This window comes from Triturus cristatus, chromosome 7, assembly GCF_964204655.1.
Source record: "Triturus cristatus chromosome 7, aTriCri1.1, whole genome shotgun sequence".
NCBI classification, from domain to species: Eukaryota; Metazoa; Chordata; class Amphibia; order Caudata; family Salamandridae; genus Triturus; species Triturus cristatus.
The window spans coordinates 930,896,293-930,923,442 of NC_140590.1; the positions used below are offsets into that span (position 1 = coordinate 930,896,293).

The window sequence follows — 27,150 nt, forward strand, 5'->3', positions numbered from 1 at the left end:
AGGCAGTGTATTCCAGAGGCCAGCCGCCAGAACACCAAACGAGCGGCCGCCCATTCTGGCTCTTTTAAAGCGAGGAACCTTAGCTAGAAATTGACCCGCTGAGCGAAGTGCTCTAGCAGGGGTGTAGAGGGAGATGGTCTGGGCTAGAATGGGAGGGGAGGCAAACTTTAGAATCTTAAAAGTCAGGCACAGCACTTTGAATTTTATTCTCTGCCTGACGGGCAACCAATGTAGATCGGAAATAGAACGCCTAGCCGAGCAAAACTTAGGCAAACCAATCAGCATACGGGCGGCCGCGTTCTGCACATGCTGAAGGCGTGTGAGCTCTGCTTGGTTAGTGCCCAATAGAAGGCCACTGGCATAATCCAATCTGGAAAGAATCATTGCCTGCATTATAAGTTGCCTAGTGGGGGCATCGAAGAATTTAAAAATAGGCCTAAAGCTTTGAAGAACGCCAAAGCAGGTGCCCGCCACTTTCTTTGTATGGGGTATGAATGAAAGATTGGCGTCGAGCAAGACCCCAAGATTTTTCACCTGAGTTGCTGGCGTAGGAGTAGGACCTAGCTCCGATGGCCACCAGTCGTCTCCCCAGAGATGAGTTTCTTTGCCCAACACCAGGACTTCAGTTTTAGTGCCATTGAGTTGGAGACGGTTATCGGTCATCCAACCTGCCACCTCCCTAAGGGCGCTTTGAAAGTTGGAGGCGTCCAGTGTAGTGTTCCCGTTTAGAGTGACCGCTAATTGCGTGTCATCAGCATATGACACTATGGTTAAACCCCATTTATTGGCCACCTCCATCAATGGTCTAACGTACAGATTAAACAGGGTCGGGCTAAGTGCTGAACCCTGTGGAACTCCTTGAGAAATGGAGCGGGGAGAAGACTCATATGGGGGAGTACGCACTTTAAAAGTACGCTCAGTCAAGAATGAGCGAAACCAGTCCAGCGCCGTGCCCTCTACTCCGGCTTCTCTGAGTCTCTGAAGCAGAATAGGATGTGAAACAGTGTCAAAGGCGGCACTGAGATCCAAAAGGATCAGTGCCGCCGTCTGACCTGAGTCTAAGAGTCTTCGAAGTTGCTCGACCATAGCCACCAGAGCTGTCTCAGTGCTATGGCCTGCTCTGAAGCCATTCTGGGAAGGATGGAGGGTACCTGTTTGTTGAAGGTGGGCAGATAGAATATTGTTAACGTGAGCCTCAGTAATTTTAGAGGCCCACGGAAGCAAGGAAATGGGCCGATAATGTTCCGGCTTTGCTGGATCTAGTGTAGCCTTTTTCAGGATTGGCATAACTATAGCTTGCTTCCATAGGATAGGCACCGACCCAGTACTCAGAGATAGCTTAATTAAATTGTGGAGAAACGGAAGACAGAGCTCAGCAGATTCCCTGAATTGTGCTGGTCTCAGAGGGTCCATAGGAGAACCCGATTTGACCCTCACCACCAGAGAATCGAATTCTTCCTGAGATGGAGCAGGAAGCACTACCAGTGGGTTGGTGATGACATTCATAGCTTTAACAATGTCAGTGGGAGTAGTGAGGGGAGGAAAGGATCTGTAGATAGTATCCACTTTATCCACAAAAAAGGAAGCCAGCTCTTCACAAAGGGCCTGAGAGCCATTCCCCGGTGCAGTGGTTTTCCTAGTGGTTAAACCCTTAAGAACCTTAAAGATTAGTTTGGTGGGGTTAGAACTGTTCCTAAATTCCGAGGAGTAGAAGGAGGCACGTGCTTTGCAAATGGCCCGATGGTATAACTTAATGCTGGCCAAATACTCCTGTTTTAAAATAGGGTCATAGGCCTTGCGCCAGGCTCTTTCTGCCCTTTTACAGGTGACCTTAAGGAGCCTAAGAGATTCATCATACCATGGGCCAGAATGGCCAGGCCTGGTCTTACTCCAGCCTGCTGGTATTAAAATGTCTAAGGCCTGGGTCAGCCAATTGCAAAAGGAATCATACCCGGATGAAACCTCAGTGGAGAGCTCTGGTGGATGTTGTGATAGGAGCTGATGAAAAACCTCCAGGTTCAAATTCCTCCAAGGTCGTTTAAAAACAAGAGGTGCAACATTTCTAAAGGGTGGAGCTGTCAAGTTGATCCGAATGTCAATCAGATGGTGATCTGTCCAACTGATAGGTTTAGGTGAAAGTGCTTTAGTGTTGTCCAGATTCGTCAGGAAGGGGTCCAAAGTATGACCCCCTACATGGGTAGGACCACAAATTAACTGATGTAGTCCTAATGCCTCCAGATCTGTGAGAAAGCTGCACACCGCAGAGGATCGAGGAGCATCCATATGCAGATTCAGATCGCCTATTATGCTGAAATTAGCTGATCTAAGGGCTAGGGAAGAAACTACCTCTGGAAGAGCTGAACGAAAGGCGTCGTCAGGACCAGGAGGTCTATAAATGACCAGACCAGAGAAAGTGAACTGAGAGGTCATCGAAATTGTGAAGTGAGCGCTTTCACAGCCCGCTATATTTAAGGCATTCCATAGACAGGGATAACATGTTTTTACCACAGCCGCAATCCCTCCACCTCTCGAATTACGGTGTAAGGTGAACATAGTGTAGTCCGTAGGCAAGGCAAGATTGATCGCCGCCGTGGCATTATCATGTAACCATGTTTCTGTTAGGAACAGTATATCTGGTTGTTCGTCGGTGAGCAGGGTGAACACATCAAAGTAGTGACACACAAGGGACCTCACATTTAGGTGTAATATTTTAAAAGTGGTTGGGCGATGAGAGAGCGGGGTGCAGGTTGCAGAGTTAGTAACGCCTAGTGGGGGCAGTAAGGCCCTGATAGGCATGGGAGTTGGGAGCTCGAAATTACATCCAGCACAGTGCACAGGACCGGATAGAGGGTCCAGGGCAGCGTGACCACAAGGACTCACCCTGCTTCTATAGCTACGTAAAATAGTAGCGGTAAGCATGGTCAGTATTCTGCGAAGCCTAGCCGGGCCCAGGCGAGGCGCGGAGTCGCGGACTCCGGCGCAGGGAGGGCGCACACCACTGCGCGTTACCGCTGCGCGTGCAAATGGCCGGGTTAAATGCAGCGTCGATGCCTGCACTGCCCGCCTACTCCCCCAAAATGGCGCCCAAGATTCACCGGTCAGTTCCCAAACAAAGATGTCCGCCAGAGAATCACCCACGCTACCCCAATGAAGTAATCCGCAAAGCAGCGGTGTAGATGCAGATTTTTTATAGTGCGGGTAAGAGGGTAGTAGTACAAGTAAAATCAGGGGAAACAAATGAACACCAAAGCAAAATAGAAAAACGGGAAAATTCTTGTTTTTAAAAACAGCGCTAAACGCTTACGAGTCTGAGGCAAGTGGTGGTGCTGTCAGCTTAAGCCATTGTCTTTTCAAGACTGATGGGTCCACACTTTGAGCCATTGCATAGATGTGAACTGCAATTTCTCACTTGGAAGGTAGCTTTCCTCATAGCTATCACATCACTGAGGATAGTAGGTGAGCGTCTGGCACTAACCATAAAAGAACCATTTTTACAAGTACACCAAAACATAGTGGGTCTTCGGACCAACCCTAAATTCCTACCAAAGGTCATTCTGCCTTTCATATCAACCAATCTGTTGGGTTCCCTCAACCAGATTCTATGGCAGAATGCACTTTGCACACTTTAGATGTGAAAAGAGCACTACTTTACTATGTAGAAAGGACTAAACCTTTCCGCAAGACCAAACCGCTGTTTGTCGCTTTTGCGCCACCACTTAAAGGTAATCCTATATCAAAATCGTTCAGACATGCTATGGAAAAGCAAAACTAACACTAACCATTCCCCCTAGAGCGCACTCCACACGCAGACTAGGGGCTTCCATGGCATTCTTGGGGAATATACCCATAGATGACATCTGCAAAGCTGCAACATGGTCTACACCTCACACATTCACAAAACACTATTGTGTAGATGTGTTGGCAAGACAGCAAGCTAGTGTGGGCCAAGCGGTTTTACGTGCACTATTTCAGACGACTGCAAGTGCTACAGGTTAGCCACCGCTTTGGGAGAGAACTGTTGTGTAGTCTTTGCAAAGCATGTGATCTACAGCTCGCATGCCTCAAACGGAAAATGCTACAAACCCAGTATGCATCTGTTCTTGTCATGTAGAGCTGTAGAGTCACATGCACCCACCCGCCTCCCCAGGTACCTAAACCTGTTGCAGTAATATCTTACTTAGCTACATACCTACATGGACATCCTACTTCTCTTACTCAATTATCACCCTCTGCGGCAAACAATCTACCAATAGAGCTGATGCCCATGCGCACTATCGCCGAAAGGAGGAGTTAACTACCTTGTGACTGGAAAAGACTTCTTCGAAGAAAAACAAAGTGCAAACAACCAGACACACCACTAGATGGCGTGCTATGCAAAGCATGTGACACTACAGCTCTACTTGCCAAGAACAGATACTTACTGGGTAAGTATCACTTTCCACCTTCTTTGTGTAATCCTTAAGTACCCTGCAGAGTGTTAAAAATGTAATGCGTGCTCGGAGGGGGAGCCAGTGTAACTCTTTAATAATTTTAGTGACCGAGTGTAAGAAAGTGGCTCTGTATATACTGTTCCTTAATAGGTACAGGGTGTACAGAGTACACAGTCCCCCAGGGTTTGACAGAGGTTAAAGTTATATATAACCTTACTCTCTAAAGTGGTAGCTTGGTCGAGCAGTAAGGCAGTATCGGAGGACGGTGTAAAACATTTGTTGTACACACTCAGTCAGCAAATGATCTCACACACTCAAGAACTGAACTCTAGGCCAATGGTTTATATAAAAAATATATGCTTGTTTTATTTTAGAACCAACAATAAGGTATTAAAATATACTTTATCTGAATGAGATGCTTTAGTTAAATACTTTTGCAATATGCAATTGACTTTTGTAGGTTTTAGTTACAGGTTGTTGCAATAAGCAACACAATTTCAAACACAATAATACATTGAGCTCAATGGGAGTTTTAAGTTATTTGCAATAGATTACTTTTCTAACTCCAGGACTGGATCCTAGATTCAGTCCTGGGACAGTTCTTGGAAACAAGTGAGTTAAGTTGACTTAGTTACTGTTGTGATTTTTTGGCAATATTTTGCTATTTTAAAAGTTGACAGAAGAAATTTCATAGAAAAAGTCAATGATTCCTTATGGGAGAAAATTCAAGTTACAGGTATAGTATCTTCCAGTTACTTTTGTAATTCAGTACTGGGCTCCTAGGCTCAGTACTGGGACCTCTATCTAAAACAGGTAAGCAATTACGTTTTCACAGTCAGTACGATTTTTTTTTTTTTTTTTTTTTTTTTAAAAAACCTTTATTTGTGCATAGTAAAAGAACAAATACGGGCCTACAACCAGCAGGCCGGCCACAATACGGTTGAGCACAGAGACAAACAGTACATCCCCTGTGCGTCAAGGTCAAGATTAGCAATGATTCAGGATTCATACACTGGAGGGATCCTTGACACCAGGGGAAGGAGAAGTGAAGGTTAATTTTAAGGTTTTCAAAAAAAAATTTTATCGAGAAAAATCAGTAAAGGATAGAAACAAGGAGATTCGAGTCCGCGAGTCGGCTTCATACACTGGAGAGCAGCAGCATCATTAAAACAGCCATAGGAAATCTCAGACAGTAAGGCGATGCAGTTAGATAACAGGATCATCACAGTAGTAAATACGCACCCCCAAAAGCCGCCCCCACTCAATCCACCCCACACCCGGACCCCGAATCGAAACAAGTATAGCACAGAGACATGAAAGAAAGAGGCCCATAGAACTAAAAAGAAAACAGTAAATTACCCCCCCACCCTACACCAATGCGGAGGCTATGGCCTGCCCCCCCCCCAGCATAGTGCCTGTCGCCCAATGAACCCGAAATATAGACGAGAGAGAAAATAGGAATAGTGTAAAGAAACTAAGAAAAGAAGAAGAAAGGAGGCGGGGAGGAGCCCACGTATCCTCGGAGCGCCCGACACCACCGGCCAACCAAGCCGCCACACACTGAAACCCCACTACACCCAAAGGCGGTCGTGTGAAGATAGCATGTAACAACAAGGAAATGAAGGCAGACAGATCGCGACGAGTGCGCACAACATATGCAAACAGTTACAGCCCCAGTCCAGCCCGTCCGTGAAACTATGATGATAGAAAGTAATCTAGCCCTGGCCCGATCGCGGGCTTACGATTAGACCCGCCCCCTCGTGAATGCCCCGCATCTCGAACAGACAAAGACAATATGGCCGCTTGGAAGAAGATGGGGAAGTAGAGTCACAAAATGGCCGCCGATCATCTATTGAGGTCCCCTTGCACACCATATAAAGTCCAGACCTGGCTTGTAAAGTACATGAGTTCCACATAAAAGGAGCCGTAGGCCACCGTGAACGGTTCCTCGAGGTCGTCAGGTGTAGTTCAGCTGGAAGGTCCTGCGGGCACGGTGAGGCAGGCGATAACAAAGCAGGCAGCAATGGCCGGGGAAACAAAGCATCCGCCATTGAGCGGGAGAGCGATTGATCCTGAGCGCCGGGAAAGCCAAACGCAGACACCAGTGGAGCACCGCTACACCCAGTCGTTACTTCCCCGCAGGAGGACCACAGCACTGGCAGACTCACGTCTTGTTGATCACAAACGGGGCGCTCACGACCCGCAGCAGACAGTGTAGAGTCGAACCGCTCACTCAGCGTTTGCAAGCCGACACACAATTGCAGACGAAAGTCCCGCAGGGCAGCCAGAACGGAGCCGTATGTCAGCGGAAGCTGCGCCCCCACAGCGGCAGCAATCCGGGACGGCACTGGGGAGCTGGAGTCTGGTAGAGGGAGGGCGAAGCGGGCAGCGGGCGAGACCGGAGCATCACCCCCCAGCAGCGAGCAGGCAATCAACGCCATGTTGTACCGCTGAACGGTACCGTGGCCAGGGGGGGGATCGTGACAAGGAGGCAATTCCCAACAGGTCTGCGCCGCAACAGGTGAAAGCCAACAGTCGCTTCCCCTCCCTCGGGCTCTCTTGCAGCCGACTAGACCATAGAAGAAGGGGGTCCGCAGCTTCCACAGCGTGGTCCACAGAGCGGGGCAGGAGACCCGTCACGCCGGGGCTTACCCTCTAGCTCCAGCCCGTCAGGTGCAGGGTGCGGGAGGTGTCCGGGCGCCTCTCCCCCGGCTCCCCGGGCGACCGTCCGTGGCGCGAGGCGGGATCGGGGCCTCGGGGCTCAGATTTGCACCAGCGGGTCCGGTGACTGCGACGCTTCCAGGGGGCCGGCCGAGGCCATAGTAGAGCAGGGGTCCAGGGCGGGGAACAAAGGCACCAAGAACTCCGGCATCCGGGCGGGCTAAGACTTCGGGAAAGCGGCGGCGCAGTCAGCGCGTCGTCGCACGCGTTGCACCTCGAAAATCGGCAAGGATAGGAATCAGGATGATAGTCCGAGGCCAAGGGCCGACGGAGCCGGGCGCTCAAGCGACTGCTCCGGTCGCCATCTTGGCTCCTCCCCCCGTCAGTACGATTTTTAAAGAATATTTGTAGTTTGCAAAAATCGACAGAGGAAATTTCACAGAAAAACAGTCAATGATATCCTATGGAAGAAAATTGGGTTAATGGTAAGTACGGTTGTGAGTACTTTTCAGGGTCAGTGCTGGGCACCAAGATCCCGCACTGGGATCTCTCCTATTAGCAGGTGGGTATTTTCGTTAGTTACTCGGTTGATTTTAGGTGAATATTTTAAGTTTTAGAAACTCCACACTTAGAAGAAATTTCAGAAGAAACCAGTCAATGTTACCCTATGGATGGAAATTGGGTTATCGGCTTTTGGGTAAGTACTGGACTGGCAGCGTTAAGGTTCTGGGCACAGACTCTGGGGGTCTCCCAGGGTCAGGTAAGTACAGTTGTTACACACTCAGCGGCACAGGGGCAGCCGGGTGCAGTGAGTTAGGCCCAATGTTATCCTATGGGAGGCAGGGGGGCCTTGGTTGGTGGCTACTGCCTAGCAGGCCACGCGGCTGTGGGAGCTGGGCTCCTGGTCACTTGCTCAGGGCAAATGGGGAAGTAGATTGGTGTAGAGGTTACACTGCCAGGGCCACTCGGGCGGCTGGGTGCAGGGTGCTTTTGAGCCTTCGGGCGCTCAATGGATTTCAGTGGGAAAGCTCCAGGATGAACAAAGGCTGCAAGCTCAGGGACGAAGATTCTTCAGGTGCCACCACCACTTCGAGAGGTAAGTTGGAGGATAGGTAGGTACCCAGGAGTTGGGCACAGGGGTCCGCAGGGCGCCAGGTGCAGGGGTGCCTTTTGATGTCAGGAAATCTTAACCTCGGTTGATCGCGGTTGGGGGGGAGGGGGGGGGGGAAACCTGGTTCTGAGGCTTCAGGAGCATCTAGGTGAGTCCTTGGGTGCTGGATTCGGGGTCACAGTCACCAGGGGGTCGTCCTCGGGGTCTTTGTTCACTCCGGTACAGGCCAGGCTTGGCAGGTGCAGAGTGTGCAGGGTTCGCGGTTTCGGTCTGATGCCAGGGGTTAGAACTTGCTTTGAGCAGAGCCACTGCTCATGGGAGTCCCAGATGCTCAGTCACAAGGTAGCCAGGTCCTCCGGGGTTTGTGAGGTTGCTGGCCACATGAGGTGCCGGGTTGTAGCAGGAGCAGGTTCGAGGGTCGACAGGCTGGTAGGGCTGGGGCCAAATCAGTTGTTGTCTTCCTCTTGTTAGCAGCTGCACGGCAGGTCTTTCTTCTTGCTCTTTGTGTTTTGGAATCTGGAGAACGAAGGTGCAGGGTGCTCCTAAATACTAGATTTAGGGGCGTTACAGGTAGGTAAAGGGCAGGGACCAATGGGTCCCTGCCCTGGGGTGGGTACATCCCCTATCCTGCCACTCTCCTGTGGGATGGGTGCAGTAGCCTAGTCTTGATTGGGTAGGGCTTCCCATCTTCAAGATGGGGAGAGCCCGGAGATGTGCTTCACCTCTCCTCCCCCACCTGAGGGGTGGGGTTGGCAGAGGCTGGCACATCCCTTGTCCTTACTAGGGGTTACCGGCCAGTCTTCCCGCCAGAGTGGGGGTCAGAACCGGTGTGGGCCAGTTGCTGAGTACAGAAAGTGGCCTGGAGAAGCTCACAAAGGCGGCATGCCTTTGAAGCTTCCCCTGCCCATCCTGGGGGAGGAGACCTAGCACTTCGCCCAGGATGTGCATTGTTGCAGGCCCAGGAGGGCGGATGGCTTTTACCCAGGGGTCCAGCAACATGCCTGCTGTGTGGCAGCCTAGGCACCCAACCAGACCAAACGTGGATTGTAGGTTAGGTTTCAAGGGCATCTCTAAGATGCCCTTGGTGGTGCTTGGTACATTAAATCCCACACTGGCATCGGTGTGTTTAATGTGCTGAGAAGTTCTTAGTCTTCAGTGTTGCCATTATGGTGCTGTGGAGTTCGTGTTTGGCGAGCTCCCAGCACCATCTACTCTTAAATGGCAGCACTGCCCTTACAGTGCCCAGGAATGGACCTGGGTACTGTAGGGGTACAGGGCTCATGCTCCTGTGCCCACACCACTGGCTTAGGGCACCCAGCTAGAGGGGTGGCTGATGTATGCCAGGGCAGTGTAGGTGGTGGGCATGGCACACAGGGATGTGTGCCATGTCGACTCTGTTTTATCCTGTACCCAGACACTCAGCCTGCAAGGGCAGTGTGTGTGTGTTAGGGTACAGGGCCTCTAAGGGTGGCACGAGTGTTGCAGCCCTTAGAGGCCTTCCCTGGTCACAAGGCCCTGGGTACCATTTACCAGGGGCTGACACGTGGCCAGGGTTTGCCAATTTGGGTTAATGCCATTAAGAGTATATGGTAGTGGGAGTTTGTCAAACTCCCAGACCATATACTCTTTATAGCTTTACTGTACTTACATTGTCCAAGAATAAATTTTGAAACTGTACTGGTACAGGGTGTGAGAAAGTGCCATCTTTCTTGCATGGTATGCCCCCACTTTTTGCTGAATTGCTGAATGTACTTTGACTGAGTGTGCCCTGGACTCCTGCCAATCGGGTGCCCACGGCCTATGTTCCTTCCCTAAAAACCTCAAACCCAAATTGGCAAACCCTGGCCACATTGTCAGCCCCTGATAAATGGTACCCAGGCCCTTGTGACCAGGGAAGGGCTGCAGCACTTATTGTGCCACCCTTGGAGGCCGTGTACCCTTACACACACACACTGCTCTTGCAGGCTGAGTGTCTGGGTACAAGACAAAACAGAGTAGACATGGCACACATCCCTGTGTGCCATGCCAACAACCTACACTGCCCTGGCATGTTTCAGCCACCCCTCTAGCTGGGTGCTCTATGCCAGTGGTGTGGGCGCATGAGCCCTGTGCCCCTACAGTACCCAGGTCCATTCCTGGGCATTAAGTGCAGTGCTGCCATTTAAGACAATATGGTGCTGAGAGCTTGTGAAACACGAACTCCACAGCACCCTAATGGCAACACTGAAGACTGAAGTTTGGTATAAAACTTCTCAGCACATTAAACCCTCACTGATGCCAGTGTGAGATTTAATGTACAAAGCACTACAGAGGGCATCTTAGAGGTGCCCCCTGAAACCTAACCTGCAATCCACGTCTGGTCTTAGAGGCTGCCTCGGCTGCCACACAGCAGACCTGTTGCTAGACCCCTGGATGGAGAGCCCCCGCTCTCCTGGGCCTGCAACAATGCACATCCTGAGCGAGGTGCTAGGTCTCCTCCCCCAGAATGGGCAGGGGGAAGCTTCAAAGGCATGCCGCCTCTGTGAGCTTCCCCAGGCCACTTGCAGCCCCCACTCTGGTGGAAGCCTGGCCGGAAACCCCAAATAAGGACGGGATGTGCCAGCCTCTGCCAACCCCACCCCTCAGGTGGTTGAGGCGAGGTGAAGCATATCTCCAGGCTCTCGCCATGTTGAAGATGGGAAGCCCTGCCCAATCAGGACTAGGCTACTGCCCCCTCCCACAGGAGAGTGGCAGGATAGGGGGGTGTACCCACCCCAGGGCAGGGACCCATTGGTCCCTGCCCTTTACCTACCTGTAACGCCCCATAATCTAGTATTTAGGGGCACCCTGAACCTTCCTTAGATTCCAGATTCCGAAAAAGCAAAGAAGAGCAAGAAGAAAGAAGACCTGCCGTGCAGCTGCTAAGAAGAGGAAGACCCCAACTTGGCCCCAGCCCTACTGGCCTGTCGACCCTCGAACCTGCTCCTGCTACAACCCGACACCTCTTGTGGCCAGCAACCTCACAAACCCCGGAGGACCTGGCTACCTTGTGACTGAGCATCTGGGACTCCCATGAGCAGTGGCTCAGCTCAAAGCAAGTTCTAACTCCTGGCACCAGCCCGGAACCGCGAACCCTGCACACTTTGCACCCGCCAAGCCTGGCCTGTGCCGGTGTGAACAAAGACCCCGAGGACGACCCCACAGCGACTGTGACCCCGAATCCGGCACCCAAGGACTCACCCCGCCGCTCCTGACGACGCCTGCATCCTCAGAACCAGGTACCCCCCGAACCGCGATCAACAGAGGGTAAGATTTCCCGACATCAAAAGGCACCCCAGCACCCTGCGGCCACCTGTGCCCAACTCCTGGGTACCTACCTATCCTCCAACTACCCAACTTACCTCTCGAAGTGGTGGTGGAACCTGAAGAATCTTCGTCCCGGAGCTTGCAGCCTTTGTTCATCCTGGAGCTTTCCCATTGAAATCCATTGAGCGCCCGAAGGCTCAAAAGCACCCTGCACCCAGCCGCCCGAGTGGCCCTGGCAGTGTAACCTCTACACCTATCTACTTCCCCATTTGCCCTGAGCAAGTGACCAGGAGCCCAGCTCCCACAGCCGCCTTCTAGTCAGCAGCCACCAACCAAGGCCCGCCTGCCTCACATAGGATAACTTTGGGCCTAACTCACTACACCTGGCTGCCCCTGTGCCGCTGAGGGTGTAACCACTGTACTTGCCTGACCCTGGGAGACACCCCCCCCCCCCGAGTCTACGTCCAGATCTTTATCTCTGCCAGTCAAGTACTTATCCAAAAGCCGATAACCCAATTTCCTTCCATAGGGTAACATTGACTGGTTTCTTCTGAAATTTCTACTAAGTGTGGAGTTTCTAAAACTTAAAATATTCACCTAAAGTCAACCGAGTTAGGAAAACGAAAATACTCACCTGCTATTAGGAGAGATCCCAGCGCTGGATCTTGGTGCCCAGCACTGACCCTGAAAAGTACTCACAACCATACTTACCATTAACCCAATTTTCTTCCATAGGAAATCATTGACTGTTTTTCTGTGAAATTTCTTCTAAGTGTCAACTTTTAAAATCGCAAAATATTTCCCAAAAATCACAACAGTAACTAAGTCGACTTTACTAGTTTCCAAGAACTGTCCCAGGACTGAATCTACGATCCAGTCCTGGCATTAGAAAAGTAATCCTGAAAGTAATCTTTTGCAAATAACTTAAAACTCCCATTGAGCTCAATGTATTGTTTGAAATTGTGTTGCCTATTCCATCAACCTGTAACTATTACCTACAAAAGTCAATTGCATATTGCAAAAGTATTTAACTAAAGCATCTCATTCTGAGAAAGTATATTTTAATACCTGTTGGTTCTAAAATAAAAACAACTATATATTTATTTTTTTATATAAACAATTAGCCTAGAGTTCAGTTCTTGTGTGTGAGACCATTTGCTGACTGAGTGTGTACAACAAATGCTTTACACTGTCCTCCGATACTGCCTTACTGCTCGACCAAGCTACCACTTTAGGGAGTAAGGTTATATCTAACTTTAACCTCTGCCAAACCTCTGGGGACTGCGGACTCTATACACACTGTACCTATTTGGGAACAGTATATACAGAGCCACTTTCTAACACAGGGCTCATGCACCTGTACCATCACGAGTGGAATAGTGCACCCAGCTAGTGGGGTGGCTGACCTACGTCATAGGCAGTGGGTTGTAGGCATGGCACACAGGGATTTGTGCCATGTCCACTCTTCACTTTTCTCTGCACCAAAACACTCTGCCTGCAATGGGGGAGGTGTGTGTGTGTGTGTGTGTGTGTGTGTGGTTACAGGACATCGAAGGGTTGCACAATAATTGCTGCAGTGCTTAGAGGCCTTCTCTGATCACAGTACCCCTGGTGCCTAGGGCACCTTTTACAAGGGAATTATATGTGCCCCAAGAGTTGCCAATTTGGGGGTACACAGTACAGTTTTAGGGAACGAACATAGGCCCTGGGTACCTGGTTGGCAGGAAGCCAGCTACCATCGGGCACAAACTGAGGAGGCCAACACTCAGTGGCACTTTCCTACAAGGAGGCTTTGTTTCTGCCCTCGGTGTATGGGCTCTCGCCTGTAGAGGGGTCAAACTATTTCTGTGGTGACAGGCTGGTATATACCAGTCAGCCACTACCCCAGTAGTCTGTAGGTTTTCAGTGGGCACCTTAAAGATCCCTTCTGGTTCTATGTATTATTAAACCCATCACTGGATTCAATGTCTGTTTATTAATGCAAGATGTTTGATACTAAACATCTGTAGTGTCAGTGAAGCCATGTTGCTGGGTAATTTGTAAACCCTAGTCTCCAGCACATATGCTGAAAATGGCTTCCCTGTTCACTTGTAATATCGAAGAATCGACTTCGACATCACAGGGGAATATCTGCTCATGCAGTTATGTCCACACATGTAGTATAGTGCACCGTAGGACTGTAAGGCCTGCTGTAGTGGTGACTTATTCATTCTTCATACGGTGTCTGCACGCATGGATACCAGGAACCCGGTGCACTTCTGCCAAAATTACATCCAATACCAGGAAAAAATTGAGGCTGACCATGTCAAAAAGGAGCATACTCCTACGGTTGTCTGTTGACTGATTCAGTTAGGCATCCAGGTGGAGTGTTACATTGTAAATCTTGCTTTTTTCTGGATATGTTGGAAATGTTTTATTTAGTGACACATCGTTCAGCTTACTGTTCCCCTCATTGAAGGATGTCCTGTTGCCTTCAACCTTTAGCAGTCCTACCCACCAACTGATGAGTAGCTCTTGCCACACAAGTTCCTGGTTGTCACATGTGAGAAAGTGCCATCTTTCTTGCATGGTATGCCCCCACTTTTTGCTAAATTGCTGAATGTACTTCGATTGAGTGTACCCTGGGTTCCTGCCAATCAGGTGCCCAGGGCCTATGTTCCTTCCTTAAACCACACAAACTCCAAATTGGCAAACCCTAGCCACATGTCAGCCCCTAGTAAATGGTACCCTAGGTACCCAGGGCCTTGTGACCAGGGAAGGCCTCTAAGGGCTGCAGCACTCATTGTGCCACCCTCAGAGACCCTGTACCCTTACACACACACACTGCCCTTGCAGGCTGAGTGTCTGGGTGCAGGACAAAACAAAGAGTCGACATGGCACACATCACTGTGTACCATGCCCATCACCTACACTGCCAAGGCATATGTCAGCCACCCCTCTAGCTGGGTGCATTACGCCTATGGTGTGGGCACAGGAGCAGGAGCCCTGTGCCCCTACAGTACCCGGGTCCATTCCTGGGCACTAAGTGCAGTGCTGTAATTTAAGAATACATGGTGCTGAGAGCTTGTCAAACACGAGCTCCACAGCACCATATTGGCAACACTGAAGCCTGGGAAGTTTGGTATCAAACTTCTCAGCACATTGAACCCACACTGATGCCAGTGTAGGATTTAATGTACTAAGCACCCCAGAGGGCATCTTAGAAGATGCCCCCTTACAGCTAACTTGCAATCCACGTCTGCTCTGAGGCTGCCCAGGCTGCCACACAGCAGACACGTTGCTGGACCCCTGGGTGGGAGAGCCCCTGCTCTCCCGGGCCTGCAACAATGCACATCCTGGGTGAGGTGAGAAATCTCCTCCCCCAGGATGAGCAAAGGGAAGCTTCAAAGGCATGCCGCCAGTTGGAGTTTCCCCAGGCCACTGCAACCCCCCACTCTGGCGGGAAGCTTGGCCGGAAACCCCATACAAGGACAGGGGATGTGCCAGCCTGCCCACCCCACCCCTCAGGTGGGGGAGGCGAGGTGAAGCACATCTCCGGGCTCTCGCCATCTTGAAGATGGGAGGCCCTACCCTATCAGGATTAGGCTACTGCCCCCCTCCCACAGGAGAGAGGCAGGATAGGGGGTGTACCCACCCCAGGACAAGGACCCATTGGTCCCTGGCCTTCACCTACCTGTAACGCCCCTAAATCTAGTATTTAGGGGCCCCCTGAACCTTCCTTCCTCAGATTCCAGATAGAAAAACGACAAGAAGAGCAAGAAGAACAAAGACCTGCCCTGCAGCTGCTAAAAAGAGAAGAAGACACCAACTGCTTTGGCCCCAGCCCTACCGGCCTGTCGACTCTCGAACCTGCACCAGCGCGGCATCCCACGTGGCCAGCAACCTCACCAACCCCGGAGGACCTGGCTACCTTTTAGCTCTAAGCCCCTGGGACTCCCACGAGTAGAGGCTCTACTCAAGAAACCTACTTGCTATCCCTGGCACCAGCCCGGGACCGCGGACCCAACACACTCTGCACCAGCCAAGCCTGGCCAGTGCCGGAGTGGACAAAGACCCAGAGGACGACCCCACGGCGACTGTGACCCAGAGTCCGGCACCCAAGGACCCCCCTCGACATCCCGGAAGAAGCCTGCAGCCTCAGAACCAAGTGCCACCCCAGCCGCGATCAACCAGAGGGTAAGATTCCCGACGTCAAAAGGCACCCCTGCACCCGGCGCCCTGCGACCCCCTGTGCCCAATCCCGGGGTACCCACCTAACCTACAACTACCCAACTTACCTCTCGAAGTGGTGGTGGCACCTGAAACATCCTCGTCCCCGAGCCTGCAGCCTCTTTCCAAACCGGAACATTCCCATTGATTTCCATTGAGCGCCCTAAGGCTCAAAAGCACCCTGCACCCAGCCGCCCGAGTGGCCCTGGCAGTGCCCTCTCTACACTAACCTACTTCCCCACTTGCCCTGAGTAAGTGACCAGGAGCCCAGCTCCCACAGCCGCGTGGCTTGCCAGACAGCAGCCACCAACCAAGGCCCCCCTATCCCTCATAGGATAACATTGGGCCCAACTCTCTCTGCACCCGGCCGTCCTGAAACCGCTGAGGGTGAACCAACTGTACCTACCTGACACTGGGGGACCCCTGAGTCCATGCCCGGAATTTCAACACTACCAGTCGAGTACTTACCCTTAAACCGCTAACTTCATTTTCCTCATAGGGTAACATTGACTGGCTTCTTCTTCAAAAATCTTCTAAGTGTGAACTTTTCAAAACTGCAAAAATTCACCAAAAATCAGCCAAGTGACAAAAACGAATTTACTCACCTGCTCCTAGGTGAGCTCCCAGTGCTGGATCTTGGTGCCCAGCCCTGACTCTGAAAAGTGTTCACAACTATACTTACTTCTAACTCATTTTTCTCCCATAGGAAACCATTGTCTGCTTTTCTGTGAAATTTCTTCTAAGTGTCTACTTTTGCAAATTTGAAATATTCTTTTAAAATCGTACCATTTCTGCAAACGAAATTACTTACCTGCTTTTGATAAGGACCCCAGTCCTGGGTCTAGGCACCCAGTCCTGGATTACTAAAGTAACGATAAAGTACTCTACCTGCAATTTGAATTCCTTGCCATAGAGATCCATTGAAGGTTTTCTGTGAAATATTTTCTAAGTGCTAACTTTTGAAATAGCTAAATATTATTTAAAAATCATTACAGTTATTAAGTCGACTTTCATCACTTGATTCTGAATACTGACCCCAGGCTGGTTCTAGGATCCAGACCTGGAATTCCAAAAGTAATCTAAAAAGTAATTTATTACAAATAACCTGAATTTACCATTGAGCTCAATGCATTGTATGTTTAGGAAATAGGATTGTTTATTGCAACCAACTGTGACTGTTTACACACATTTATTGCTTGAAACAAAAGTATTTATATTCAACCTCTCATTCTGAGAAAGTATATTTTTACCCCCTTTGTGGTTCTAAAAATAAAACAAGCATATATTTTATATATACAAATCATTGGCCTAGAGTTCAGTTATTGAGTGTGTGAAACTATTTGCTGACTGAGTGTGTACAATAAATGCTTTACACTGTCCTCTGGTACTGCCTTACTGCTCGACCAAGCTACCACTTTTGAGAGTAAGGTCATACCTAACTTTGACCTCTATCAGCCTCTGGGGGACTGTGGACTCTGTACACCCTGTACCTATTAGGGAACAGTATATACAGAGCCACTTTCTCACATCACACACTTACAGTGGAAGAATGTCCTGCTGACTTAGAACTTAAAAAAGAGGAATGCTCCAATCTTGTAGGTTTGTTTTGTATACCTATTCCTGGTATCCCACTGAGGGAGTATCGTAGTGACTGTCGTCCACGCTCCTTTTGCCTGCAGTGAGGACTTGTTGACCTGCTTTGCTTATTCTATTTTCTCGCCTGGCTTTCCATTAAGGCTTTGTTAGTGCTGATGCGAGAAAAGCACTCTATCATGATTGTCCAAATTTAGACATAGGTGCTAAAAAGGTGAGTGTTGGAGGAAGGAGGTTTAGGGAAAAGGACTGATTTTTCCAAGATTGACTATTCTGCCAAGTTTGAACAAAGCCTAATATGGAGTACAGTTTGCTTTCCTCATCTGAACTGGAACACTTTGTTCAAAGTGGCAATTAGGTGGATGGCCTGAAAGAAACTTGTATATACACATTCTTTCCAGATATAAGGCCTTTGTATTTTTTTTTCACCACAAAGCCTTGCCCCTATTCCAGCCACATCCTCGTGCTATATATAGCAGTCTGTCAAAATGTCTATTGAGCTGTTGGATAATTTTCCCTGTTTGTGTATTGGTGAATAAAGTGTTCTGTTGCCTGACAGATTCTGTTTAGGCAATCCAGATTGATTCCATAAATGGCTTAAAGTGTGCTTTCAGAATCTCTGGTTAGGTTTTCATAACTAGCTTTTTTTTTTTTTTTTTTTGAAACCGTTTATTGCAGTTTATAGAAGTTACAGGTATGGGCCTACAACCACCCGGCCGGCCGCTAGAGCATCAAAAGCATATTACATACATACAGCAAAAAATTTTCTCAGCGGTGCACAGTAGGAAAACAGGAGTGATCAATGGTGCAGGTCTCCAAGCTCCATGCCCACAGTACGGTTCCATTTTCTTAATACAAAACAACATAAACAAACCACAACCGCAAGGCAACCCTCGATCCAAGTGACAACACGTGCTCCATAAGTGGGGGATCCACACCAGCAGCAAAATTCTGAAGAGGGGGACGGGAGTAGATCAGGGACTGGGGGACCGCGCGCCCGCGGCCAAGGGAGGGGCGCCATCTAGGGAGACGGAGCCGGCGAGGCCGCCGGTAGCAGCGGCGGCTCACAAATACCCCCGCGGTAGGCGTTCCAGGGGCCCCAGAGTTTCATCCACGCCCCAGGCTTACCCCTCGCCACATACACCACCTTTTCACGAAACATACACCAATCCATATGCTCTTTCCAGGCCGACACCTCAGGGGGCCTCTGGGATCCCCACAATTGGGCAATATCACGCTTGGCTATCATGTATCCCAGAGTCACCCACCGCGCCTGCGGGACCGAGTAGTCATTTGGTTCCCAGACATTCAGCAAGCATCTCCTCGCTTCAGGCAGCAGCGTGACACGCGTAACCTTTCGTAGAACCTCATGCACACCACGCCAGAATCGCTCCACCTTCGGGCACTCCCACAGTATATGCATGAAAGTCGCCAACGCACCACAGCCACGCTTACACATTCCATCACCGGCAAAACCCATACGTAAAAGCCTTGGCCCCGTCACGTAGACCCGGTGAAGGATCTTGAGCTGGACGAAACGAAGGCGAGCCGGGATGGCCACCTCTTTCGGAGAGGCCACCGCGGAAATCCAATCCTCGTCGTCCAGCTCCAGCCCGTCGGCAACCCAAGCCTCGCGGAGACTAGTCAGCAGACACGATCTATCGTTAATCAATTTTTTGTATATGAGGGAGATCGTGCTGTCCGGGACATGGCCATCTAGCACTCTGTCCTCCAGGGGGGAAGATTCCGGAATGGATGCAACATCCGGGAAGACGGAGCCCAGCGCATGGCGGACCTGTAGGTACCGAAAGTACTCACTGCCCTGCAGCTGAAACTCCGCCTGCAGCGTCTCAAAAGTTTTGAATCCCCCCCTCGTCCAGAGATCTCCCACCGTGCTGATTCCGATCGTGTCCCACTTCTCGAAGCCCTTCGACGTCCACAGGGAGCCCAACCTCTCAGATGCATACAGCGGAGACGCTCGGGTCAAACGGTCCTTCCACCCCATAGCTGCATTAGCCGCGTGCCAGACACGCACCATGACACGCGTCGGTCCCTTCAAACGGGAGTCGGGCGCGCCAGAGTAGAGCGCTCGATTATAATCGCCACCGGGCAGAAGCGTCCTGTCCATCTCGAATGCCGGGTTCAAGGCGGGCCCGTAAAGGCCCTGATTAATTGCAGCTAGTTGGGAGGCCCAGTAATACCGTTTGATGTCCGGGAGGGCGACCCCTCCGTCGTACCACGGGAGCGTCAATTTAGCCAGAGCAATACGCGGCCTCCCGTCCCAGAACAGGCGCCGCTGGAGGCCCTCCACCTCGCGAAAGTAGCGTGCCGGGACCAAGTCCATGGTATTCTGGAGGGCGTAGAGGAAGCGCGGCAGGGACATCATTTTAAATAAGGCCGCTCGGCCGAGCGGCGAGAGCGGCAGACGCCGCCAGCGCACCACGTCCTCCCTCAGACGCTGGAGGGGGGGCAGCAAGTTCCGCTCATAGCGGGCCTCCGGGTCAAGAGTGATATATATACCCAGGTACCGGAAACCCTGGGAGGCAATCTGAATCGGACAGTCCCGTGGCAGGACCGGGGCCTCCCCGGAGAGCACATAGACACAGGATTTCGCCCAGTTGATGACCAGGCCTGAGTTGCGACCGAAGGAGCGCAGAACATCAACCAGGACGATCAGTGACTTGCGCGGGGAGGCGAGATACAAAAGGATATCGTCAGCATAGAGAGACACGCGGTCCTCATGCTCTGGGGTCCAGCGGAGACCACGGATAGAAGGGTGCCACCGCAGCCACTCCGCCAGGGGCTCCATGGCCAGGGCGAACAGGAGAGGCGACAGGGGACAACCCTGTCGCGTGCCCCGCCCCAGCGCGAATGGGGCAGATACTCGCCCATTCACCACCACCTGCGCCAACGGGCCCGAATATAGCAATTTGACCCAGCTGACGAAACCCGGGCCGAACCCAAACTTCGCCAGCATCGCCCAGATATATGGCCATTCGAGCGTATCAAACGCCATGGTGGCGTCCAAGGACGCCAAGATGGCCGGCTCCCGCACAAATGGGACACGCGCGAGCACCCCGTGCAAGCGCCGCAGATTAAGCGCCGTGTTGCGGTGTGGTATAAAGCCCGATTGGTCTTGGTGGACCAAATCGCCCACCACGCCAACCAACCGGTTGGCCAACACCGTGGCGAGGATTTTGGGCTCCGCGTTCAAAAGCGAAATCGGCCTATAGGATGTGACCCGTTCACGGGGCTTCCCCTCCTTGTGGATCACCACAATTGTGGCCAGACGCTGGTCCGGCGGGAGGGAGCCCCGCGAGTGGGCCGCAAGGAACATCGCGCGCAGGTGGGGCGCCAACACATCCGGGCGCAACTTGTATAGCTCAATGGGAATACCATTGGGGCCCATGGCCTTGCCGGATGCAACCGAACGAATAGCCGCGGCAATTTCGTCCGAGGTGGGAGGGGCGTCCAGCGAATCCCTGTCCTCCACCGTAAGGGAGGGCAGTGCGATGTCCCGAAGCAAGGCATGGGAATCTTCCTCCGAGCAGGGAGAAACCGGGGAGTAGACTTCGCGGAAATAATCCGCGAAGCAGGAGACAATGGCTTCCGGCTCAGTGACGCACACACCATCCACGCTCTCAATCAAAGGCACCACGCGGCTCGCTCTCTCCCTCTTGTCCAACCACGCAATCAATTTGCCAGCCTTGTCACCCACATCATACAATCGCCCCTGCTGCTCTCTACTGAGGCCCCTGGCCGCCTCCGTAACGAGGGCCCGATAGGCCGCCTGCTTTAAATGCAAAACATGCAACTTGGCGTCTGTTACCCCGCTCCCCAGGTCACCCTCCAGTTCTGCAATCTCGGCCTCAACCCGGGTCACCTCCTCCCGCTCGCGCCGCCGGGCATTGGAAATAAAGGAGAGGGCCTCCCCTCTAAGAACCACCTTGAAAGCCTCCCACAGGGAGATGGCAGACGGGACCGACCCCACATTCTCATCGAAATAGCGCTGTAAGGATTTGATCAAGTCGGCACGAATGGTGGGGTCGCGCAAATACCATGCATTGATCGGGGCCACCCTGCCATCCCCCCTCGGGAAGACATCGAAATGCAACAACAATGGGGAGTGGTCTGAGATACCCCGTGCCAAATGGCGCACCTCCCCCACCCTCCCTGCATGGGCCGCCGGGACAAGGATGTAATCAAGCCGCGAAAGGCTACCATGGGCCCCCGAGTGGAAGGTGTACTGTTGCAATACGGGATGCTTTAAGCGCCAGCAATCCACCAGGCCCAGCGTGTCTAAAAGGCCGGGCAGCCACGCCTGTGCCCGGGGGAGGTCCCTAGGGGGATGGCGATCCATAGACCCAGAGGCAACCGCGTTAAAGTCCCCTCCAACCACCAACAGGCCACCCGGAAGGTCCAGAAGGAGGCGCCCCAGGTCCGCAAATGTAGTGGCTTGTAACCCAGGCGGGACGTACACTGATATAAAGATAAACACTCTACCCTCCATTCGTCCCACCAGAACAGTGTAACGTCCCCTCTCATCATGGCGCACCTCGTCAATCTCCAACGGGAGCGAGTTCTTGACCATAATACCCACCCCCCGCGAGCCCGAAGTGAAGCCGGAGTGGGCCGCCAAACGATATCCCCGCCGATTCATTGCATGAAAGGTGTTACCTATAAGGTGTGTCTCCTGCAGGAAGACAACATCTGGTGAAATACGTTTTAAATACTGCAGGACCACACCACGTTTAATCCTATCCCCCAGGCCGTTAACATTCCATGACAACACAATCAAATCCCTACCCCCCATGATACGTCAAAACAATCGGTCGCCCCCCACCGAGCATCTTAAAAAAGACAAAACAGTTGCGGGTTTGCCTTGCGGTGTTAACAAACAACACACCCCCCCCACCCCCCGGTCCCAACAGAACTCCCCCCTCCCTGCACCCCTGCATGAGCCCAGACAGCCCCCCCAAAGTGCAGTGTGCCTGTCGCCCCATAGGTAAGTACTAACTAGTCCCCCAGAGGAGGAGGGAAGCCCCCAGCAGACCCCACCCGACCTCCATGGGAGGGGAACATACAAAAGCAATATATGGTAAAGGAGTAATATCCCGAGCAAGGCCTATACAGTCACCCCTCAATTCTGATCCGGCGGGCCCTCCCCGCCAGCCGCGCCCCCCCCACCCCGATCTCCAGGCAAAGTATCTAACCAGTCCCCAGCCGCCTCGGGCCGGTCGAAGAAGTGCGTACGGCCATCCACCTCCACCCTCAGCTTAGCCGGAAAGAGCATTGAGTACTTGAGGTTTAGGTCCCTTAGGCGACGTTTAATACCGAGAAAGCTCTGTCGCTGCTTCTGGACCGCCGGAGTAAAGTCTGGGTAGAAGTGTACATCCATGTTGTCCAGCCTGACCGGTCCCTGTTGCCTGGAGGTCTGGAGGATGGCGTCTCTGTCCCGGAAATTAAAAATCCGGGCAATAATAGGCCGCGGCGGGGCACCGGTCTTAGGGCGGCCCCCAGGGACCCGGTGGGCACGCTCCACCGCAAAAAGCTTACTCAGCCCCCGGGGCTGAAGATGGGTCAGGATCAATTCTTCCACAAAGAGATCTGCCGCCTCCGCCTCTCGGCCCTCCGGCACACCAATAATGCGAACATTGTTCCTCCGGGCCCGACCCTCGGAATCCTCCAATCGCCGGTCCATCAGGGCGCTCGCCTGGCCAAGCCGGCGCACCTCCTTCTGGAGGGCCACCACGTCCGTCGTGAGGCTCGTTGTGGTGTGGGCCAGGGAGTCAACTCGGTCATTCGTTTTTGACAAGTCTGCCCTCACAAGGCCCACATCCACCAGGACCGAGTCAATTTTTTGCGCCAAGGTATCAAAACGCTGGTCCACCGAGGCCTTCATCTCTGCGATGGCGCCCATGACGTCCCGGAGGGTCAGATCCACCGGTTGGGCAGGTGCCTCCGTCGGGCCCACCAGGGACGACCGCGCTGTCTCCGGAGAACCCTTCTGGAGCGTATAGCGATCCATACTATTGGCCTGGTGCGCCGTGCCACGGCGGGTTGTCTTCATCTTCGCCCGGTCGCCATCTTGTTTGGTGGACATGCTGGCCCTTACACCGTCGTGCCAAGATCTCCAAACGGGCCGCCACACCAAATCACGGGTGTCAGGGGGGGGGACGGGGGCGACCACCGGGCAGCGGGTCAACCCACCGCCGGCGGGTCAGCCGGGCACCTGGACAAGGCAACACCACCGCACCCCGCTCCGCAGCCCGACCCCGCCCGAGGCAAGGAGGGCGCAAAAGCGAAAGTGAAAGTGCGGGGTATGCGAGTCGCTCAGCCCCGCTCGCCGTTGTTATTCACTTCGTCCCCGGATCGCCCCACTACTCCAATCCGGGGGGCCGGCGAGGAGAAGGCCGCAACCTTCAATCGATGCTCCCACCGGTGTTCGGGGTCCGATTCGAGCCCAAAGAACGGGCGGCGCCTCAGCTCGGGTTCACCGACACAGTCCCCTCAACAAGGACAGGATATCGCCAGGATTAATTCAGGAGGTCGCGGAGGTCCTCGGGAGCCTCGCACCTACGCGGCCATCTTGGTTGCGCGCTAGGCTCCTCCTCTCATAACTAGCTTTGATAATGTTCTGTGATTTCCTCGGAGCCGGACTTATTTTCCTAAACATAATGCTGAAGATGCCAGACTTTCATCTCTGGTTTGGCATTGCTCAAATACTCTCAATGAGGTAACTTCTTCAATATCTTACATTCTCTGTTTGCACTATAAATTATACTAGGGATTTTCCTATATGTAGCTTCATCGTGATGATCCGCTTCAGAGTAAGAAAAGAAGACTAATGGCAGAAGAACAGTTTATAAACTATTGAGTGTAGAGCTTAGAAGTAGTTTGAAATATTAATTTGCATGCTTTTATACACTATTGTGGTACGTCATTGGCTGGAAATACAGTACATTTAAATTGAAGAGGCTGGAGGGCTAAGCAAACAGCAGTCACCAACTTTGTCTTCCCTGTCCTAGCTGTGTACCCTGACCGAATGATGCATAAAACATAATAGTTCCATTATGAAGGCTTTACATGTTCACACTGAAGTGATCTAAAGAAAACCTTCATTAACTTTAGAGGATGCTTGCTTCTTATTGAAATGTTTTGTTCGATCATGCACTGAACATCCATTGGTGTTTAAGCTGTTCCTTGATGTTACTGATGTCTTTAATTATTTCTTTATTCTCTTTAAGCGATTACAATCTAAAGTTTTGAAGTTGGTAGATATCTCTTATGGTGGTGAAAATGGATTCAATCAAGCTATCGAACTTTCAACGGAAGTGCTTTCTAGTGTGAAGTTCATACAAGAGAAAAAACTAATAGGTAAGAGTAAGAAGGCAGACAGCTTCTTTCATATTTTTAGGTAAGATGGTATTTTCTGAAATTTTGAATGACCTTTTTCTTCCACATATTACTATTTACCAACACAGGCTGTAAATGGCTGTGAGGAAGCAAGTTGCTTTTAGAACAGCCAAGTATTGGTGTTTTTGTCTACTCTTCTGAAAATCTACAGCCCAGTATTACCCAGCATTGGATCGGTTATATATTTGTGTGCTGGAATAGCTGTAACTTTTCTGGCTGAAACTCTTAGTTTATTGGTTTAAAGGCATACATGTTTTTCACAATAGTGTTTGTTTTACATCTATTTTACATCAAGATCTGCACAACTAGTCGTCATTCGAAGACTGACCCATTAATTTAAACATAAGCCATGTACTTAACGATATACATTCTTCTGTAACATTTGATCGAAGTTGCCTCACTCAATAGTAGGCAAAATAGCCTTGATAAAGATGGTGGTTGTACTAGATTATAGGATTGGTTTATAAGAGTGTATTTTTGAAGTTAGAATCCCCATCGTCTTCCCTTTTTATATGGGCTGCAGACCACCCCAAAATCCAATTAGAAACATTAAAGCTACAATTCTCTGCAGTTTTCTGCCTGCAACATAATCTGCCTAAAAGAAACCTAATCCAATTTAGCTACATGAATCCAAGTATGTTCCACATAAAGCACCACCCTAACATGTTTACATGTATCACTGTAGATACACATGCTTTGAATACTCCTGCCATCTAGTGGTGCGCTAGTTGTTTTTTCTTTGAAGGTCTTTCGAGTCACGAGGTAAGGTGACTCTTCCTCTTGGTAATAGGTCGCATGGGCGTCGACTCCATTGTTAGATTGTTTTCTTTCCGCCATCGGGTTCGGAAGTTGTAGAAAGCTGGCTCTGTAAATCCGGTACCAAAGTAAGGTATAATGTGCACAGAGTCCAGTGGATCCCCGAAGGCTTACTGAGGTAAAAGTAGATAATACCTTACTCTCTTGTGGTAGTGTTGTTGAGCAGTAAGGCTTTATCGAAGGGTAGTGTTGAGCATTTATTGTAACACTCTGGCAAAAAATGATTGCACCCACTCAGACTGATCTCTGACAACTATTTTGTATAAAAATATTTCTTTGTTGTATTTTATTTTTAGAACCAAGCCAGACTTGGTGCAGGCAAGTAAAAATAGTACTTTTCTGATAATACAGATGAATGTAGATACAGGTAGGTCAGATGTTCTGAAACAGTTGAAATTACTTTTCATTTACTTTTCATTTACTTTTCATTTACTTTTCATTTACTTTTCATTTACTTTTCATTTACTTTTCATTTACTTTTCATTTACTTTTCATTTACTTTGTGATGACTTTTTAGATGACTTTTTACAGGCCGTGTGATATGCATAGATATCACACTCGACCTCCATTTCTTTACATAAGGCTTATCATAAGCTCATACATGGGGCGCAACAAAATACTCTGCTACACACACAACTGTTTTCTATTTTTCTCATTTTATTTCATTTTTATCACTTTTGAATCATTCATCTGATATATTTCTTTTTGCATATTATTTCATTTTTAACATTTATAAATTATTACCTACAAAGCCATAGAAAATTGACCAACTTTACAAAAATATACTAATCTTTTCCAGAGACAAAATGTAAACAAAAATAACACAGATGTATCAATTAAGAACAACATTACAACTGAGAGAATACAAACTCACCATCCCCCATACTCATACACACCTTCTCATTCCACATCACTTACACTCCATACACACATACTATACACCCCAAAACCATTTTACATACACAGATGAAACCATTGGGGTGAGAAACTCCGCCCTCAAATGCTGTGCTGTGAGATGGGGCGTTTCACACAAACTGGTCAACGCACGTTTCGATGGCCTATTTTACTTTTCTTGACATCTTCTTCAGGACCTGTTACTTTAGAGATTTGTAACGGGCAGGATGAAGGGGGAGCAACTATTCTGAAACGATAATGCAGAGCGTTAATATTGTTACTTGCAAAGACCCCACAGGAGATATATTACTTTTTCTCCTTAATCTGTACATATATTGCACAAATGTGCCATACTAAGGCGTTCTCATGTAGTGAGTAGACCCACACCAGTGATAAGCATGGAAAACAAGTGAAGCACCAAGAGCTGTGGTGAAACATACTTACCCTAAAATTTAAAAAGACTTTTATACATGTCTTTCTAAAGTCGCTTTTACAAAAATATCGGTCATTGTTTAACCAGATAGACATGTGTCCGGACCCGAAATTTGAAAAAAGTTTAATTTGCTCATAGGGAAACGAGGCCAGACAGATAAACCCAAAAGAAAGCCTGCTTCTAGGGAGGGAATGACGAGACTACAGCTAATTACCTTATGTTTTTTACTTATCGGCAAATACTTCTCCAACACATATTGTTGCCACCATCTATTTTCAGATGCTGTTTGCCCACTCTACATA

At 50.4% G+C, this 27,150-nt stretch overlaps 1 protein-coding gene across 1 annotated transcript in view; it reads left to right on the forward strand.

The window, feature by feature from the left end:
- The window catches only part of ETF1 (eukaryotic translation termination factor 1), a 274,785-nt gene that overhangs the window by 89,072 nt on the left and 158,563 nt on the right, over positions 1 to 27,150 (forward strand). The window contains exon 7 of the mRNA XM_085617879.1: positions 24,537 to 24,666. Within this exon, the coding sequence (XP_085474005.1) occupies positions 24,537 to 24,666 (130 nt within the window). The remainder of the gene's footprint in view (positions 1 to 24,536; positions 24,667 to 27,150) is intronic.